The following is a 17,433-nucleotide window of genomic DNA, read 5'->3' as shown; positions in this document are numbered from 1 at the left end:
GTCTGCAGATAGCTAACCTCCTTTTAATGTTGCACAGGTGCAAGTGAAAGTGAAAGTGGTAAAAGGCTACAAACAAAACAAAACAATCATAAGTTCACAATCATGACACACATCAATATACAATGTATATAACATGCAAATACATGCATGGTATCCTCCAAATGAAATATAAAGTCATCTGATATTTAATTAATCCAGTATCAAATATTGAGATGAATGACACACATAGAAGAAGGTAACTTATGCCGATACAACTATGACACTAATGGTGAACCGTAGAATGTAGGAATTGAATAAATCAGTAATATTTACAAGAATCAAGTATGTATTGCAACAATACCATCAATTACTTATGACTTAAAGATAATTAAGCTGACTCTTGACTAAACACATGTTGCATGCGTATGATTGACACAACTCAATTCGATCTGCAATAATGTGCAAATGTAAACAATAGATCATAATTGAAAATACAAATATATCAGCACGATAAGTACAAATGATTTACAAATAAATGTAAATACTTACACCGTGGCGAACCAAAAAGAAAAGATGAATACACAGAATGCTCTAAACATTGCTGGCGCGAAGAAAAAACGTGCGTTAACTCAAAATACAAAAGAGTTCCATCCTCTCTTATATAATTAACTCGTACATATGTAATTCGTATAGAAAGAGAATGTTTCGCAAGTTGATTCAAACAAATGACAGGACACTCCCCGTCTGATATCTGTAAGATGTCATTAAGACTATAGGCAACAATACACTGAAAAACTACAAAATGATAATGTACAAGTATGAAAAATGTTTAACTAAAATGATCACATTACAGTGCTAATAATGGAATAACTTCACAAATTGGCCTAACAAGAACAACTGGTTTGTCGTTTCTTAACAACTTAACCTGAATCTTTCTAACTAAAGTATCATCACTCTTGAATGTTCTCTGCACAACTGCCACTGGCCAATGATTTCGGGGACTTTCCTCCTTCACTAGCACAATGTCACCTTCGTTGATATTTGGCTCTTCACTCTTCCATTTTCTGCGCGGCTGGAGTAAGTGGAGATAGTCAGACTTCCATTTTTTCCAGAACTGGCTTGCAAGACCCTGCACACGTTTCCACTCGGACTTCAACATGTCTTTCACTCCTATGTCACCAAACTCTAAGATATCAGAATCTGAAGAATGTTTCTGTGTCAACAAAATGTTAGGTGTTAGAACGAACGGAGAATCTGGGTCCGACGACACTGGCGTTAAGGGTCGAGAATTTATAATTGCGGTCACCTCCGCCATCAATGTGCAAAGAACGTCATGTGTAATGTTCTTGTTGTTTGGCTCCATAAACATGGCATCGAGAATGTTGCTCACTAGTCCAATCATTCTTTCCCATGCTCCCCCGAAGTGTGACGAGTGTGGAGGATTAAAAATCCACTTTGTTCCGGAATTGTACAGATATTTTTTCAAAGTATCATCTTCCACACAGACTGTATCAACTCTCAGGTCATCTGTTGCTCCAATAAAATTAGTGCTTCTATCAGACCGAAATATTTTCACCTTCCCTCTTATACTTGTAAATCTGCGCACAGCATTAATGAATGCTGATGAGCTCAGGGAATCAACTACTTCTATATGAACTGCCCTTGTCACTAAACATGTAAATAAGACGCCCCATCGCTTTGACGATGCACTTCCACCTCGCGTCTTTCTGGTGACGATCTGCCATGGTCCAAAGACATCGACACCTACATTTGTAAAAGGAGGTGCTTGTTCAAGCCTGTCAGCTGGGAGGTCAGCCATAATTTGGACAGCATGTTTTCCTCTCAGTTTTTTACATACAATACATCTGTGAATCACTGAAGACACAAGCTTTTTTCCTCCTGTGATCCATAGTCCAGCTGATCTGATTGCACCCTCTGTAAAGTGACGTCCCTGGTGCCTAAGTAGTTGATGATGATGGCGTACTTGTAATGTAGCAATGTGATGAGTCCCTGGGATAATGACTGGATTCTTCTCAAAGTCGTCTAACTTCAGTTTGTTGAGTCTCCCTCCTACACGCAGGATGCCCTCCTCATCTAGGACTGGTCCTAATGCTTGAAGTGGACTACTTCTTGGTAAACATTGGTTACTTCTGATCGATTGTATCTCTTCACCATAAACATCATGCTGGACGAGACTTACAATAAATTTCTCTGCTTCACTGAACGAAACCAATGAATCCTCTGTTGTTTTCTTTACTTGTCGTGCTCTCGTTTTCAGCCTTCCAAACGCATGTACAAGCCTAGACCACTCAGAGAACCGCTTAAACCTACTAACAATACTTCCATGCTCAGGTTCAGAACTAGATACTGGTTCGACTTCAGACAGGTAGGTATTCACATCAGACTGACAAATATCCATGCTAGAAGCATCATCAGATTCCACAGACTGTCTTGTAAGAAATTCAATAGGTCCCTGGATCCAAACACTACTTTGAAGCTTGTCAGCCGCTAAGCCCCTCGTTCCAATGTCAGCGGGATTCAGTCCTGTTGGAACGTAATTCCACTGTTTTGGCGTTGAATGTTTAAGAATCTGCTCCACAGGATTCGAAACATAGATAAAAAATCTTCTTGTCTGGTTGATGATGTATCCTAGTACTACTCTACTGTCCGAGTAAAATTTCACAGTCTCAAATTCAATGTTCAGGTTCTCGTTGGCTAGTTGATAAATTTCAACTGCGAGAAGGGCAGAGCACAACTCCAGTCTTGGAATTGTATGTCCATGAAGTGGAGCAACCTTGGTTTTTCCGATAACGAATCCTACGTAATGTTCATTTTCCTCATTAAACACATGCAGGTAGGCGACTGCAGCTATCGCCTTCTCAGATGCATCACAAAATACGTGAAGTTCATTTCGAACACTTCCTTGAAGAGAACATGGAACATATTGACGGGGAATTGACACATCTTCAAGACCAGATAAAGAATTCCTCCACATTTGCCATTTCTGTCCTTCTATGTCAATAAGTGGTGCATCCCATCCAGTGTTTCCATCAGTCAATTGACGTAACAACAATTTCCCTTCAATTGTCACAGGTGCAGCAAATCCTAAGGGATCATATATACTGTTAATAGTGGAAAGCACTCCACGTCGAGTCAAGGGTTTCTCGTCACTTGTAATCTGGAAAGTAAATGCATCAATGTTCATGTTCCAGCAAAGTCCTAAGCTCCTCTGAACAGGTAAGTCGTCGTCAGATAGTTCCAAGCTTTTCAGTTCCTTGGAAAGATCATCTGGGGAGAATTCACGAACAACGTCTTTGCTGTTGGAGGCGATCTTGTGCAAACGCAAGTTACCATGCGTCGCCAACGCCTGCTGTGTTCGTTTCATCAAGTCAACAGCCTGGTTGATAGAAGGTACGGAGATCAATCCATCATCCACATAGAAGTGATTTAAAACAAAGTCAGTGACATCTGGTCCGAATGTTTCCTTAGCTTCCAATGCTGTTCGATGTAGACCGTATGTAGCTACTGAGGGTGACGGCCTATTTCCAAACACATGGACCCTCATTCTATATTCCTCAAGCTTTTGGTTAAAGTCATTGTTATGGTGCCAGAAGAATCTTAAGTAGTTCCTGTGATCTGGTCGTACGTAAAAACAATGAAACATCTGTTGGATATCAGCTGTTATAGCTATTGGCTCCTTGCGAAATCTGATAAGCACCCCGAGTAAACTGTTGTTGAGATCTGGACCAGACATCAAAACATCATTCAAAGAAAGTCCGTGAAATGTAGCTGAAGAATCAAACACTCCTCTGATCTGGTCCGGTTTGCGAGGATGGTATACACCAAAAACTGGTAAATACCACACTTCCTCATCCTTACCAACAGGCGGTGCAGTCTCGACATGTTTATGATCAAACAGTTTCTGCATGAAGTCTAGGAAGTGTCTGCATTTGACTGGATCTCTCCTTAGATTAGCGTCAAATCGATTAGCTCTTCCCAAGGCCATAGCTCGATTGTTCGGTAAACATGGGCGTTGGTTCCTGAACGGTAGTGGAGCCTCCCAGTTACCTTCGATGTTCTTCTTGAACTCTCTGTCCATTCCTTCCAGAAAAACTTTATCTTCTGTAGACATTCCTTGCTTGTTGTCATGAGGTGTAAGTAAGAAAATATTGTCACCTGTGTAGTCCAGAGAATGTTTGGCAGGTACCTTCGATGTAACCACCTCTTTCACTTTCAATTCATTTTCACAAGGTTGAAGTAAGGATGGTCGTTCATTGGACAATACAAATGTCTTATACACATTGACATTATTACTGCAATGCTGAGATCCAAGACACACATCACCGACTACTGTCCATCCTAGAGGTGATCGAAGTCCAATAGGTGCATCAGGATGACCAACTCTCTGGTCAAGGATGCGGTGCACATATAGTACATCTCTGCCAAGAAGCAACAAGATTTGACAGTTTTCGTCTACGCTTTCGAGTCCAATGTCACGTAGGTGTGGATGATGTCTAGCGACTTCCTGTGATGGTATCTCGTATTTATTGTTAGGTATGTTGTCACATTCAATGAGAACGGGCAAGTCTATGTGCACTTGGCGATCACATGATTCCAGTGTGAATCCAGAGGCACGTCGACCGGAAGTCATAATTTTTCCATTGCATGAGTTCATAATGTACTCTTCTGGTTGCGAATGAATCTGATACACGTCAAAGAATGAACTCTTGGCAAGTGATCGATTACTCTGGTCATCCAGGATTACATACATTTTAACACAGTTGTCCGGATGTTCTTTGGGATACACAAACACAGGTAAGATTTTGGCGCATGACTTTCCATAGGCGACATTTCCACAGATATCGGTGCACGAGGATTCTACTACCAGCGGATCAAGTGGAGTTCTATGAGTGTTCTCCCCGCCATGAACTTTAGGGGGATGTTTCCATGCATCACTGTTGTATGTTTGTCACTGTTACAAAGTGTACATGCAAGTTTTTCTTTGCAATGTCTGCTTTTATGCGTAAAGTCACAACACTTGAAACACAATCCCTTTTCTTTCAATAAGCTTTTCCGAGCCTCCATTGACTTGGCTTGGAATGCACGACACTCACTAAGTCGATGACTTGTCCCATGAATTGCACACATTGGGGTTTTATCCTTTGAATCAGATGAAATTTCTGTTTTTGCAGTCGTGCAGTAGGCATTTGAGTCTTTGATGCTATAGTAGTTGAACGAACAGATTTCATTGATGGATTTCCAGTCTCACTGTAGGAGAAACTTGGGTCATTTCTCACACGACTCATCTCCTTCACAAAATCAACAAAGAACTTGAATGGTGGAAAACATTGTCTGTTTGTTTCTTTGTATCTGGATGCCCTAGTGACCCACTTTTCCTTCATGTAGTTGGGAAGTTTCTCAATAATGGGGTTGACTCCAACAGAAGAATCAAAATAAGCAAGCAGTGGTTGGTACATTGGTTGTTGCTTTAGACTCAGAATTTCGCTAAGAAGATCAGCAAGTTCATAAAGTTTGAGGCTGTCCTTAAAGTTGAGCTTAGGAAACTTGGCAAGTTTGTCCTTCAACACGCTTTCGATTCTCTCAGGTGAACCATATCTCTGATCTAGCCTTTCCCACAGGAGACGTACGGCCTTTGCTGGGCAGTCAGCATTAGCAGCTCTAATGCTTAAGGCATAGGAACTCGATTCGGGTCCGAGCCATTTCACTAAGAGATCTAATTGCTCAAAGTCCGTTACCTGCAAATCGGTAAGAATGTTCTGGAAGCTAGACTTCCATACAAAATAGGACTCGGGTCTATCACTAAATCGATAAAGTCTTGATATCAACAGTTCTTTCCTTAAGAGAAACTTAGAAATGTCAGGTACATGTGGCAAATGATTCGAGCGTGAAAACACAGAAGGTAGCAATTCAGCGTATGACGAAGCTGGTGTCAGTGGTTGTGTACGCGAGCTGATATACTCCTCAACAGGATGATCAGTACGAATCACACGATGTGCATCATGTATATCTGTGGTTTGATTTTCGTGCTGCGGTTCAGTCTGGGAAGACAAGTTTGTAGTATTCTGTGGGATAACAGATGCACCATGGTACAAAATATCACTTTGTTCCCGAGTACACACATCACTCACATATTCACTCGTCCTCCTTTGTGAATCTTCTTTTGGTACAGGAATGTCGTCCTCACTTATGTCACTTCCGGAGAAGTCCTGTTCGAATACTTTTGCTTCCGCGTCCAGTGCGGCTGCTGTTTTCCTGGCTGTCAACAGATCCATGTCAGCCTGGTAGTCAGCTTTTCTTCTTGCTGCTGAGGCCTTTATAGTTGCCTGATTAATTTCGTCCTGTTCCTCAAGTTGGGATAACTTCTTCCTTAGAGCTGCCTCCTCTTCAGCCAGTTTGATGAGAGCACGGGCGGCTTCCGCTTTGGCACGTTTCGATGTACTCGAAGAAGATGAATGTCTTGAGCTGTGATGTGAACCATGTTTTGATGTGCGTTTTGATTTCGTAGAGTGTGTGTCCTCCATATGTGGTGAGCTAGGCTCCTTCTTGATATTGACGGGGTCAATTTCTTTCGATGGCTCCATGTGGGTCCTTTTACTATTCTGCCATAGACAAGATGAAGTCTGCAGATAGCTAACCTCCTTTTAATGTTGCACAGGTGCAAGTGAAAGTGAAAGTGGTAAAAGGTTACAAACAAAACAAAACAATCATAAGGTCACAATCATGACACACATCAATATACAATGTATATAACATGCAAATACATGCATGGTATCCTCCAAATGAAATATAAAGTCATCTGATATTTAATTAATCCAGTATCAAATATTGAGATGAATGACACACATAGAAGAAGGTAACTTATGCCGATACAACTATGACACTAATGGTGAACCGTAGAATGTAGGAATTGAATAAATCAGTAATATTTACAAGAATCAAGTATGTATTGCAACAATACCATCAATTACTTATGACTTAAAGATAATTAAGCTGACTCTTGACTAAACACATGTTGCATGCGTATGATTGACACAACTCAATTCGATCTGCAATAATGTGCAAATGTAAACAATAGATCATAATTGAAAATACAAATATATCAGCACGATAAGTACAAATGATTTACAAATAAATGTAAATACTTACACCGTGGCGAACCAAAAAGAAAAGATGAATACACAGAATGCTCTAAACATTGCTGGCGCGAAGAAAAAACGTGCGTTAACTCAAAATACAAAAGAGTTGCATCCTCTCTTATATAATTAACTCGTACATATGTAATTCGTATAGAAAGAGAATGTTTCGCAAGTCGATTCAAACATATGACAGGACAGTCGGTGTGTCAGATTAAATTGTGTAAAACCATTGAAATGTCGGTGTGTCAGATTAAATTGTGTAAAATCATTGAAATGTCGGTGTGTCAGATTAAATTGTGTAAAATCATTGAAATGTCGGTGTGTCAGATTAAATTGTGTAAAATCATTGAAATGTCGGTGTGTCAGATTAAATTGTGTAAAATCATTGAAATGTCGGTGTGTCAGATTAAATTGTGTAAAACCATTGAAATGTCGGTGTGTCAGATTAAATTGTGTAAAATCATTGAAATGTCGGTGTGTCAGATTAAATGGTGTAAAATCATTGAAATGTCGGTGTGTCAGATTAAATGGTGTAAAATCATTGAAATGTCGGTGTATCCCCAAGGAGCACGAACCTTTTTCAAAACATTTTTTTAATGGTTTATTGGGGGTTTGATAAAACATTTTTTCAAAACGTTCTAAAAATGTTTTTAAAACATTTCGTCTTTTTGTAAATTGTGTTAAAAACGTGTAAAAAGCATTTTTATTTTTATTCTTGTAAAGGTTTTCTAATCTGTTTAATGAATTGTTTCAGAAATGTTTTTTAAGCGTTTCATTAAACAGTTTTTCAGTCCCTGATTAAAACTTTTTTTTTTCAAACGTTTTAAGAATGTTATGTTGACATTTCTGATAATCATTTTAGAAAATGTTGATATGCCATTTTCTTAAAACAGTCTAAGTACGTTTTCAAAAAATGTCATTAAAATGATATTTTAAATATCTTTATTGAACATTTCAAAAACGTTTTTCAAATCCCTTAGCCAAAATAACTGGAAATTTTCCATTGAAATAAAATTGAAAATCAATTGAAATAGCAGTTATCATTGAAATACCAGTATTTTATCAGTGATTTGCTTTTGGGGCTCATTAGAACAGTTATTTCATGACCATTGAAATACCTGTTTTTGGATAAATGTACTTTCAATACCTTAAATTTACCAGTGAAACACAAGTTTTTCTTAAAACTTGATAATCAATGCTATAAATAAACATTTTTACACCAGTTAATTTCTATTACAGTTTTTCTGTTTTCAATGGTGAAGCATATCTTAGTCTAGTCAATCTAAAAGTTATATAAAAGTTTCCATCCTCTAAACCTTTCATCAGAAATTGATATTGATATAATTGATCACAAATTTTCCCTGAGACAGGGACTTTTGGACCAAGGTCATTTTGGAAAGGTCAAGGTCACTCGAAACATATACCTTATGTAAGTAAAAGTTTTTGAAGTTATGAATGAATATTGACACCAAAATAATTACCCCCCCCCCCCCGTAATTTAAAAAAAAAAATCCTAGTTAATAATTCTCAAAAACACGGCACCCCCACCCCCCCCCCCTTCATCCTTCATTCAAAATGATGCTGCGTATCAACGTAGTAACCCCCCCCCCAAATGCAACGTACTTTAAAATGGATGGCTCCCCCCTCCCCCGGCCACTCTTTTTTATTTTTGTAGTAGTGAGTGGGAAGATTAGGTAGAGGTTATGAGTATTGGCCCCATGTATTAAGTGACTCTCTCTCTCTCTCTCTCTCTCTCTCTCTCTCTCTCTCTCTCTCTCTCTCTCTGTGTGTGTGATTTTCAAAGAAGTCGATATCGAGAATATTAAAATCTGGTAGGTCCCCCCTCTGAAAAAACAGTAGATTAAATAGATATCGGTAAATCGGCTGTTTCTTTCGACACGATTCCTGGATCCGCCCTTGATCCTCTCGCTTCTTCAGGATGCTGATCGCGCAGACTCCACATGACGTCATTTAAGGCATTTGAATTGAGTGTTGGACGAGTGAATATATTTGATCAACATGTTTGCAGCGATATATTATACCGATGACAGGAAAATAGAAGTGGTCCATTCTAAGAAGTGAATCGGTTGGAAAATGCAAACAAACATTCACAACTTTCAACTTGTTGTATAGAGACTGTGACAAAATGTAGCTAGATCTACTTGATGATGCGCGGGGCGGGAGAGTTGGATTCAGAGACGTGATGTCGACTACGATGTGTGTAAACAAAGGTAAGCATTTCTTTCGTATAAATTTCAAGTGCAATCACATGGGCCTGTCACGGATTTGATCCTTCTCTATATAGACTATACAATAAATTAATAGTGCGGGGGCCTAAATTTTGCAGCCTTTCATGCTTCACCGGCAATGGTGACGTCTCCATATGAGTGAAGTATTCTCGAGAGGGACGTAAAACAGCGCAGATTTCAATTCACTGCGATGATTTACATGGATGTCGTTAGACGAAAATATCGAGATTAAAGATGTGTTTCTTAATTAGATCTTAGGAGTCGGCAGTTTTATCTGTAAGGGTGTACAATATAAATAACAAACACTAAGCTCTTCGCGATCGAAGCGACAGGAATGTAACCCAATTTTGGCAAAACACAACACGCGGCCCGGTATGATTTAACTAAATATGACAGTGGAAATGTCCCACCTGATTTCTGGAACGACCACGGTAAATAACGTTGACAATTTAGATTTATGAAACATCACAATGTGTAATATACATAATATATTTTGAGCAGTTGGGCATGCTGTGGGTAGTTTGAATTATCAAAATCGCAGTACATGTAAATGTAATTTGTAAAATGTAAATACATGACTATAGTACATGTATAGACTAAAAGCTGTAAAACATGTCGACTTGGTACAAAAAAAAAAGATCTAATATGATACAAAATTTCTTGTCAAAGCTATTTTAAAATATTGAATTGAGCCTCAATTTGAGGGACATGTTAATCCCTGAATATTCGTTTATCTACAGTGTAGATTACAGTCTTGGATCCAAAGTATTCCTAAAGCTTATATTTTAAATTTTATATAGTTAAACCTCATTATAATGCCCATCGTTTCATTTGCCACCTCACTTTATACCGCCACTGATTTTGAATGAACAATTTTTTCCAAATATAGGACCGTTACATGATTTTATTACTCTATAATATTGACCTGATCTTGCGGAGTTGAACTTTCTCGGACTTATTGTTAAACTTTTAAAGAACAACCCCGAAATAATTGACCCATAACCGATCAGGTCAATTAAATAGAGTAATATGTTTGTACAATTTAAAATAGTGCAAGTGGATTTAGTAAAAACTTACAACTTTTTTGTAGGTGCTGGAAGAAAAGCTTAAAAAAAACAAATTTCAGTGGAAGAACTAAAGAATGAGGTGTTTGAGGTGTTAAGAAGTGCCCCAAATAAACCAGGAGGCTCCAATTACATGAAGGTACGTTTTATTAATAATTTAATTTAGAATTCATTTAATAGGTAGACATGATGTTCAAAGTTAATTAACAAGAGACCATTTTCACAACAAACCACCATTTTTTAAAAACAAAACTTTCGATAGATGTCTGTATCGCTGGTACACTTCCAGATTCTGGCTCTAGCTTCACTGATGAGACCAAATAGGTCGTTATGTACATTTGGTTCAACAAAATTCACACAGATACATCCAACAACAAGTGGCCTTCAAAATAACAAGGCCCCTTCTTCATTGATCTGATTTGATTGGATTGGAATTTTTATTTTTATTAAAACATTTATAAATACATTTTGCTTTGACATCAATTCTGACATTCTTCTAATATCACAAAATGTGGACATATAGTTTCGCAAAACTCTGTTGGAGTTTCCATTATTTTGAATGTACATGCGACTTGCATGATACTATTGGGGAAAGCCGATGTACTAAATAAATATTCATGTCCCTCCATGAAAAGATTGTCAATTAATAGCATCTGTTGTTCTTTAACATTTTTTGGTCTACTTTATAGGGTTGTTATAGATAAATATATATAAATGTCAAGCTCCAAAATAAACCCAACAATGTTAGACCTGTTTGAAATTTACAACAAATTTTTGGTCGTTCCCTCATATATGTAAACTCTCATTTATCTGTTATCTTTTTTAAATATAGAAACAAAAGGAAAAGAGGCGGAGGTGCTTGCCTGAAATCCCAGAGGATGACTGATTGTGAGACGTTACAAATTTCTACACTGTGTTTCGGAAATCCCAGAGAACAGAGAATGACTTACAAGACTTTAAAAATTCCCCACTATGTTTTTTAAAATCCAATGTTACTGTTATAATTGCCTTTTTTTCATATCTAAATAGTAAATATTTTAAACTCTAAATAATATCTTTTGAATCCATATCTCCACAGGACAGTGGTATTTAAATGTCATTTTGCATCCATCGTCATTCCCACATGCTAAAAACAAAAATCAAAAAATAACAGAAAAGTAAACACTAATCAAATAAGATTGAATACAATGCTTCATATAGTTTATTGCAACTTTTGAAAATAGGGATGTTTAAAAAATGATATTTTACCGTTAAAAGTGTCTTATAACAATGTTTTGAACACAGTTCATAATATTGTTTTGAAAACATTTCATAATATTGTTTTGAAAACGTTTTGTTATATTATTATAAAACATCTAATTAAAATGTTTTTAAAATGTTTTCAAACAACGTTTTGAAAATGCTTAAGAGAAACATTTTGAAAACGCTTTTACAAAACGATAAAAAAACGTTTTCGAAAACTGTTTTTCAAAACGTTTCCATTCTGTTTCTAGCGCCATACAAAAAAACGTTTTAAAAACATTTTTAAAAATGTTTTCACGCTTTTAAAAGAAATGTTTCTGTAACGTTTCTGTGTTACCTGGGTCATTTGTAGATTAAATTGTGTAAAATCATTGAAATATCGGTGTGTCAGATTAAATGGTGTAAAATCATTGAAATGTCGGTGTGTCAGATTAAATGGTGTAAAATCATTGTAAAATCATTGAAATGTCGGTGAATCATTTGTAGATTTCAGACCAGACTGTGCGACAGGTTGTGTTTTCTCTGTCGTTAAAATGGTGATTTTTAGCTCGTCGAGATGACTGTCCGGGGAGGTATTGTTATCACTCCGGTCTCGGCGTCACACTTTCAGGAATAATTGTTTTAGCCTGGGCTATATCTTTTGAACCAAAAGGGATCGGGTTTTGGTATTTCCCATATCACTGCCTCACGGAGAAACCTTTGTTGTGGTAACAAATTTTTTTTAACATAATGACCTTGACCCTACTTTTTAAAAGCTTTAACCTGGGCTATATCTTCCGAACCAAGGAGGTTAGTTTTTGATATTTCACATATAGATGTATCATGAAGAGACCTTTGGTTTGGCTCCAAGACTTTTGGCCTTATGACCGTAACCTTTACTTTGGACTTTGACCTACTTTTTAACAACTTAAACCTGGGCTATATCTTTTGAACCGATAGGGATAGGGCTTTGATATTTCACATATAGATACCTCATGAGGAGACCTTTGTTTTGGTAGAAGATATTTGACATAATGAACTTTGCCTTGAACTTTAACCTTGGTTATATGTTTTGAATCTAGATTAATAGGGCTTTACTGTTTCAAATATAGATGCCTCATTAGAAGATATTTCTTTTGTTACCAAAACTATTGACCTTGGACTTTAACATACTTTTCAAAAACATTAACCCTGGCTATATCTTTTGATTCAACGTGATAAGAATTTGATATGTCATATTTAGATGCCTCATGCCCAGGCCTTTGATATGATATCAGAACTTTTGCCCTAGTAACCTTGGACTTTGACCTATTGTTAAAACAAGAGTACCGCAAACGGTACAATATACTCCCGTCAGACAGTGAAATTCAGCCTAGAAGCATATTGTGCACTCTGAATTGATACAACACACATTCTGAATAGTAAAACCGTAAAGTGGGTCATGGTGCACCAATCCATCTGACATGTGAACTGATTATGTATTCAATTTTCACTGAGATTGAGGTGGTGACAAAATGTTGGTGCAATATCTATTTATGATGATAAAAAGTTCAGGAAACTATATGATCTATGTTTAGCCCTAAAGTAGGTCATGGCGCACCAATTAAGTTGAAATGTTTGAAATGTGAACTGATTATGTATTTCTCTGAGAGGGAGGTTGTGACTAAATTTCAGAGCAATACATGTGACCATACCAAAAAAATCTGGAAAACTGTTTGACCTACTTCTACCCCTAAAGTACTGTAGGTCGAAGTGCGCCAATCCAGCTGAAATGTTAACTGCACTTTTCTTCCTCCGAGAGGAAGCCTTTGAATAAATATCAGGGCAATATCTCTATCCGTAATGAAAATAAAGCTCAGAAAACTGTCTGACCTATTTTTAGTCCAAAAGTAGGTCAAAGATGGACCAATCCAGCTGAAATGCAAACTAAACGTGCAGTCCTCTGAGAGGAAGCCCTTGATTAAATATCAGGGCAATATCTGTATTAGTAATGAAAAAAAGCCCAAAAAACTGTTTGACCTATTTTTTCCTAAAAGTAGGTCAAGGATGGACCAATCCAGCTGAAATGCAAACTGAACTTCTATTCCTCTGAGAGGAAACCTTTGACTAACTATTAGGGTAATATCTGTATCCGTAATGGAAAGAAGCCCAGAAAACGGTTTGACCTATTTTTTCAAAAAAGTAGGTCAAGGATGGACCAATCCAGCTGAAATGCAAACTGAACTTGTAGTCCTCCGAGAGGAAGCCTATGACTAACTATCAGGGCAATATCTGTATCCGTAGTGGAAAAAAAGCCCTGTAAACTGTTTGACCTACTTTTAGTCCTAATGTAGGTCACGGACGGACGGACCAATCCAGCTGAAATGCAAACTGAACTCGTATTTCTCTAAAAGGAAGTTTATGTGTCAATGTCAGAGTAATATCTGTATCTGTAATGAAAGAAAGTCCGGAAAACTGTTTGACCTACTTGTAGCCCTGAAGTAGGTCAAGAATGGACCAATCCAGCTGAACTGCAAACTCACTCTTACAATTCTTGAGAGAGATATTGTGACCAAATTTCAAAGTTGTACATGCATTCATTACAGAAAAAAGTTGAAAACATGACCTGGGACGGACGGATGGACGACCAGCCAGCCAGCAGGACAGACGCACAGGACAGTGGCATAACATAATATGTCCCATCTAATGACGGGCATATTAAAAACTTTAGCTTTTTGAACTAAAGGGATAGGTTAAATAGAGTCATACTTCCTGGCGAGCTATGTTGTCTGACAACTCTTGTTATGATTTGAAGTTGCCCCTTTTCCTTCATTTTAATGGTGATTTTCTTTTCCTTCATTTTAATGGTGATTTTCTTTTCCTTCATTTTAATGGTGATTTTAACTTTTTTTTTATTATTGGAATGTTGATGCCATTTCTAAAGGCCTCAACAGACCTCCTTTTTGTACATATATCTAGACGAATATCATTGAAATTCTTGTTCCATTTGTAAATTCATGCCCTATAATTGGCACTCTCAGTTCATCCCCTTTTCTTCATCTAAATGGTCTGACACTCTCAGTTGATCTCTTTACCCCCAATTAAATGAGAATTTCATTTTTTGTTTCTAGTGTCGATTACCTAGGAAACAATCTTCATTGTTTCTCTATGATCAAAAGTGACCATCATTAAACACAATGAGTTAGTTTTCTCAGACTTTAAGGAGGTACTCTATATTGTCATAATGACTGATTTCCATTTAAAACATGGGTGAAAATCTAAAAACCAGCAATATTTGTCAATTAATTTCATTAATTCTTGCCTAGATGAGTAGCTCAGTAGGTTAGCATGTCAATTGCTAAACTGTAGATTGCATGTTCGAGCCCAGCAGGGGTTTTAAATTTTTCTCAGATTGCTTTCAATGTAAAGTGCATTTTTTGACTAAATAAAGTAAATTTGGAAGTTTTCAATTTCAAAATATTGTTGCACATATCCTTCACTTTGTATCCATATCACATACTATAAAAACACATCTTTTTAGACTTGCATATTATTAGTTATTATAGGTGGTTAAATCTTTATGGTTTCTTTGCCATCATTTTAACATGACCTTTTCAAGTGTGTATTTGTATATTTATTTCAACTATTGTATTTTATATCATTTGATTGTACGTCGTGGAACTATTTTCATGTTCATCATGTTTTAGATTTTAGCAATTTTGCTTCACATTATTGATGTTTTTCTAGCATTGTGTTGATATTATCTGTCTTAGTGCTATTATAATTTCCTTTTACTACGTTTATAACATGCTGTATCATTTTTATTGTGTGCAGCGCTTTAGAGTGATTATTTATAGTGATATAGGGTGCTATATGAATAAATATTATTATTATTATCAAATTTCTCTAGTGTAGCATACCTCCTTAAATGTGTTTGACTTTGTCTACATGAATAAGAATTGCATTATGCAACAGATCATTTGCCATTCCCTTGCAAATGAACACAGTATTTTGTGGTTGGAAAATGTCTCTTGCATTTTTAAACCCGAGTTTTTATTTAAAAAAAAAAAACCCAACATGAATCAGTGTAAATTATCTGACAGTGCACCCATGTCCATGAATGGCTTGATAAGATTTTCTCTTTCACATTGGTGTATTGCTTAGGCCAAAAAAAAAAAATGTTGGTTTCCACTTTCACCTCAAAATTTTTAAGGGTTGGTAGGTTATAGGTTGAATAATTTTCTAATGATTTAGTGTTCTATTATGCATAAAATAATAAAATAAAGTGAATATATAGTAATCAAATAAAATTTATATGATGAATCAATACATTTCTTCACTTTACTGTAAACAAAACCTGTTTCTGTGTTTTGGAATCTCTCTAGTATTAGTGCATGAAAAATAATTTGATAAATAAGTCAATATTGTAGTGATGACATTTGCAAAATCTTACAGATGGGAAAAAAATGTGTTAGGGTCGGCAGAAATTTTTAGGGTAGGAAGGGAAAGTGGAAACCAACATATTTTTTTTTTTGGCCTTATAGGAGTTATGAGATTGAACACTGTTCATTATCTTCACCTTTCATGCATATAATGTCCATGGTACGTGTATTTAATAAACTAACTGAACTTTAACATAAAAGTTGACCAGTTATGCTTGACCATTTAGATGAAAAAATGACCACCAGAGAACAGCACACCATAAACTAAATCTAAAGATTTTAGTTGTTTCCAGTCCTTACCCTCTTACCAAGAGAACAACTCCTATTGTTTCACCATAAACATCTCAGACTTAAATGGTTTTATTTTTCTACACCTACTGAGAGTTGCTCATTCAAAACTGCATAACACAACAGACCGTTTGTCAACATAAAGTAAACGGGGTATTCAGTAGTTCAAAAATTGTTCTACACAGCAAAAATAAACTTGTTTATTTAATTTAAAGAATAATAAATCATTGTAAATTATCGGACAGTACTCCCATGTCCACGAATGTCTTGATAAGATTTTCTCTTTCACGTTTGTGTGGGTAGTTATAAGGCCTGCTGTACTTTACTACAGATGACAGCTTTTGTAGGGATCCTTCCTTCAGATTTCTATAATACTCTTCTCCAACACTCAGGAAAGCAATCGTCACCTGAAATATATTTCAATATCTCAAAAGATACCATACATGTAAATATGTTCAATTGACAAACTACCAGAAATGTGTGTATTGAAATGTCGAGACTCTCTCTCTTTCTCTCTCTCTTCATTTTCAAAAGAAATTGTTATTTCTTATCAGTGGAGCTACAATTTCATTAATTTTCCTGTTGACTTCAGTAAGAGGTGTTTAAATTGTGTTCAGTGATTCTGTAAATCATCAAAATTAATGTTTCCTTTGTGTTAAACCCCCAACCTTTCACACACAGACTACCATTTTGACAATCTGATTAAAGGGGCATGGACATAATTTGAACTTAAAAAAATTCAAATCTTATTTTTTCCACATTTTAAAGGGGCATTTGCTGCAATTTTGTCACCAAAAACCGAATTCAATAAAATATGCTCTATAACATATATTTCAGTAATAACACCAGTATCTAATTATTTCAAACACTTTTTAACCTCAAAATAGACATATGAATATAGGTCATTTTGGTAATTAAATAATCATTGTCTAGCAATACAATAAATCTTCGATATATATTTCTTTACAGTAAAACTGGTTACCTAACGTAGTTTTATTCGGTTTCTCTTGTTTTTTGTACAGAATAAATGTTTTTATTAGTCATTCAATATATA

At 36.3% G+C, this 17,433-nt stretch overlaps 2 protein-coding genes across 5 annotated transcripts in view; both read right to left on the bottom strand.

Annotated features, from left to right (window-relative positions):
- Positions 1-20: 20 nt before the first annotated feature.
- On the bottom strand, positions 21-4,750 carry LOC125663253 (uncharacterized). Its single transcript, XM_056161094.1, has 2 exons — positions 529-4,750; positions 21-66 (listed from the first exon to the last, which is right to left on the bottom strand). Exon 1 carries the CDS (start codon positions 4,748-4,750, stop codon positions 827-829), a length of 3,924 nt encoding a protein of 1,307 aa, XP_056017069.1. The 3' UTR covers positions 21-66; positions 529-826.
- An 11,815-nt stretch (positions 4,751-16,565) lies between these two features.
- The window catches only part of LOC130053026 (uncharacterized), a 30,002-nt gene continuing 29,134 nt past the window's right edge, over positions 16,566-17,433 (bottom strand). For all 4 annotated transcript variants that reach the window (XR_008801462.1, XR_008801464.1, XM_056159447.1 and 1 more), the window contains one exon: positions 16,566-16,786. Coding sequence is in view for 2 of the 4 variants with exons in the window: in XM_056159447.1 (XP_056015422.1) it covers positions 16,604-16,786 (183 nt within the window). In the remaining 2 variants the exon portion in view is untranslated. The remainder of the gene's footprint in view (positions 16,787-17,433) is intronic.

This window comes from Ostrea edulis, chromosome 3, assembly GCF_947568905.1.
Source record: "Ostrea edulis chromosome 3, xbOstEdul1.1, whole genome shotgun sequence".
Taxonomy (NCBI): domain Eukaryota; kingdom Metazoa; phylum Mollusca; class Bivalvia; order Ostreida; family Ostreidae; genus Ostrea; species Ostrea edulis.
Note: the sequence above shows the minus strand (reverse complement) of the source record. Positions and strands in the feature narration are given on the sequence as shown.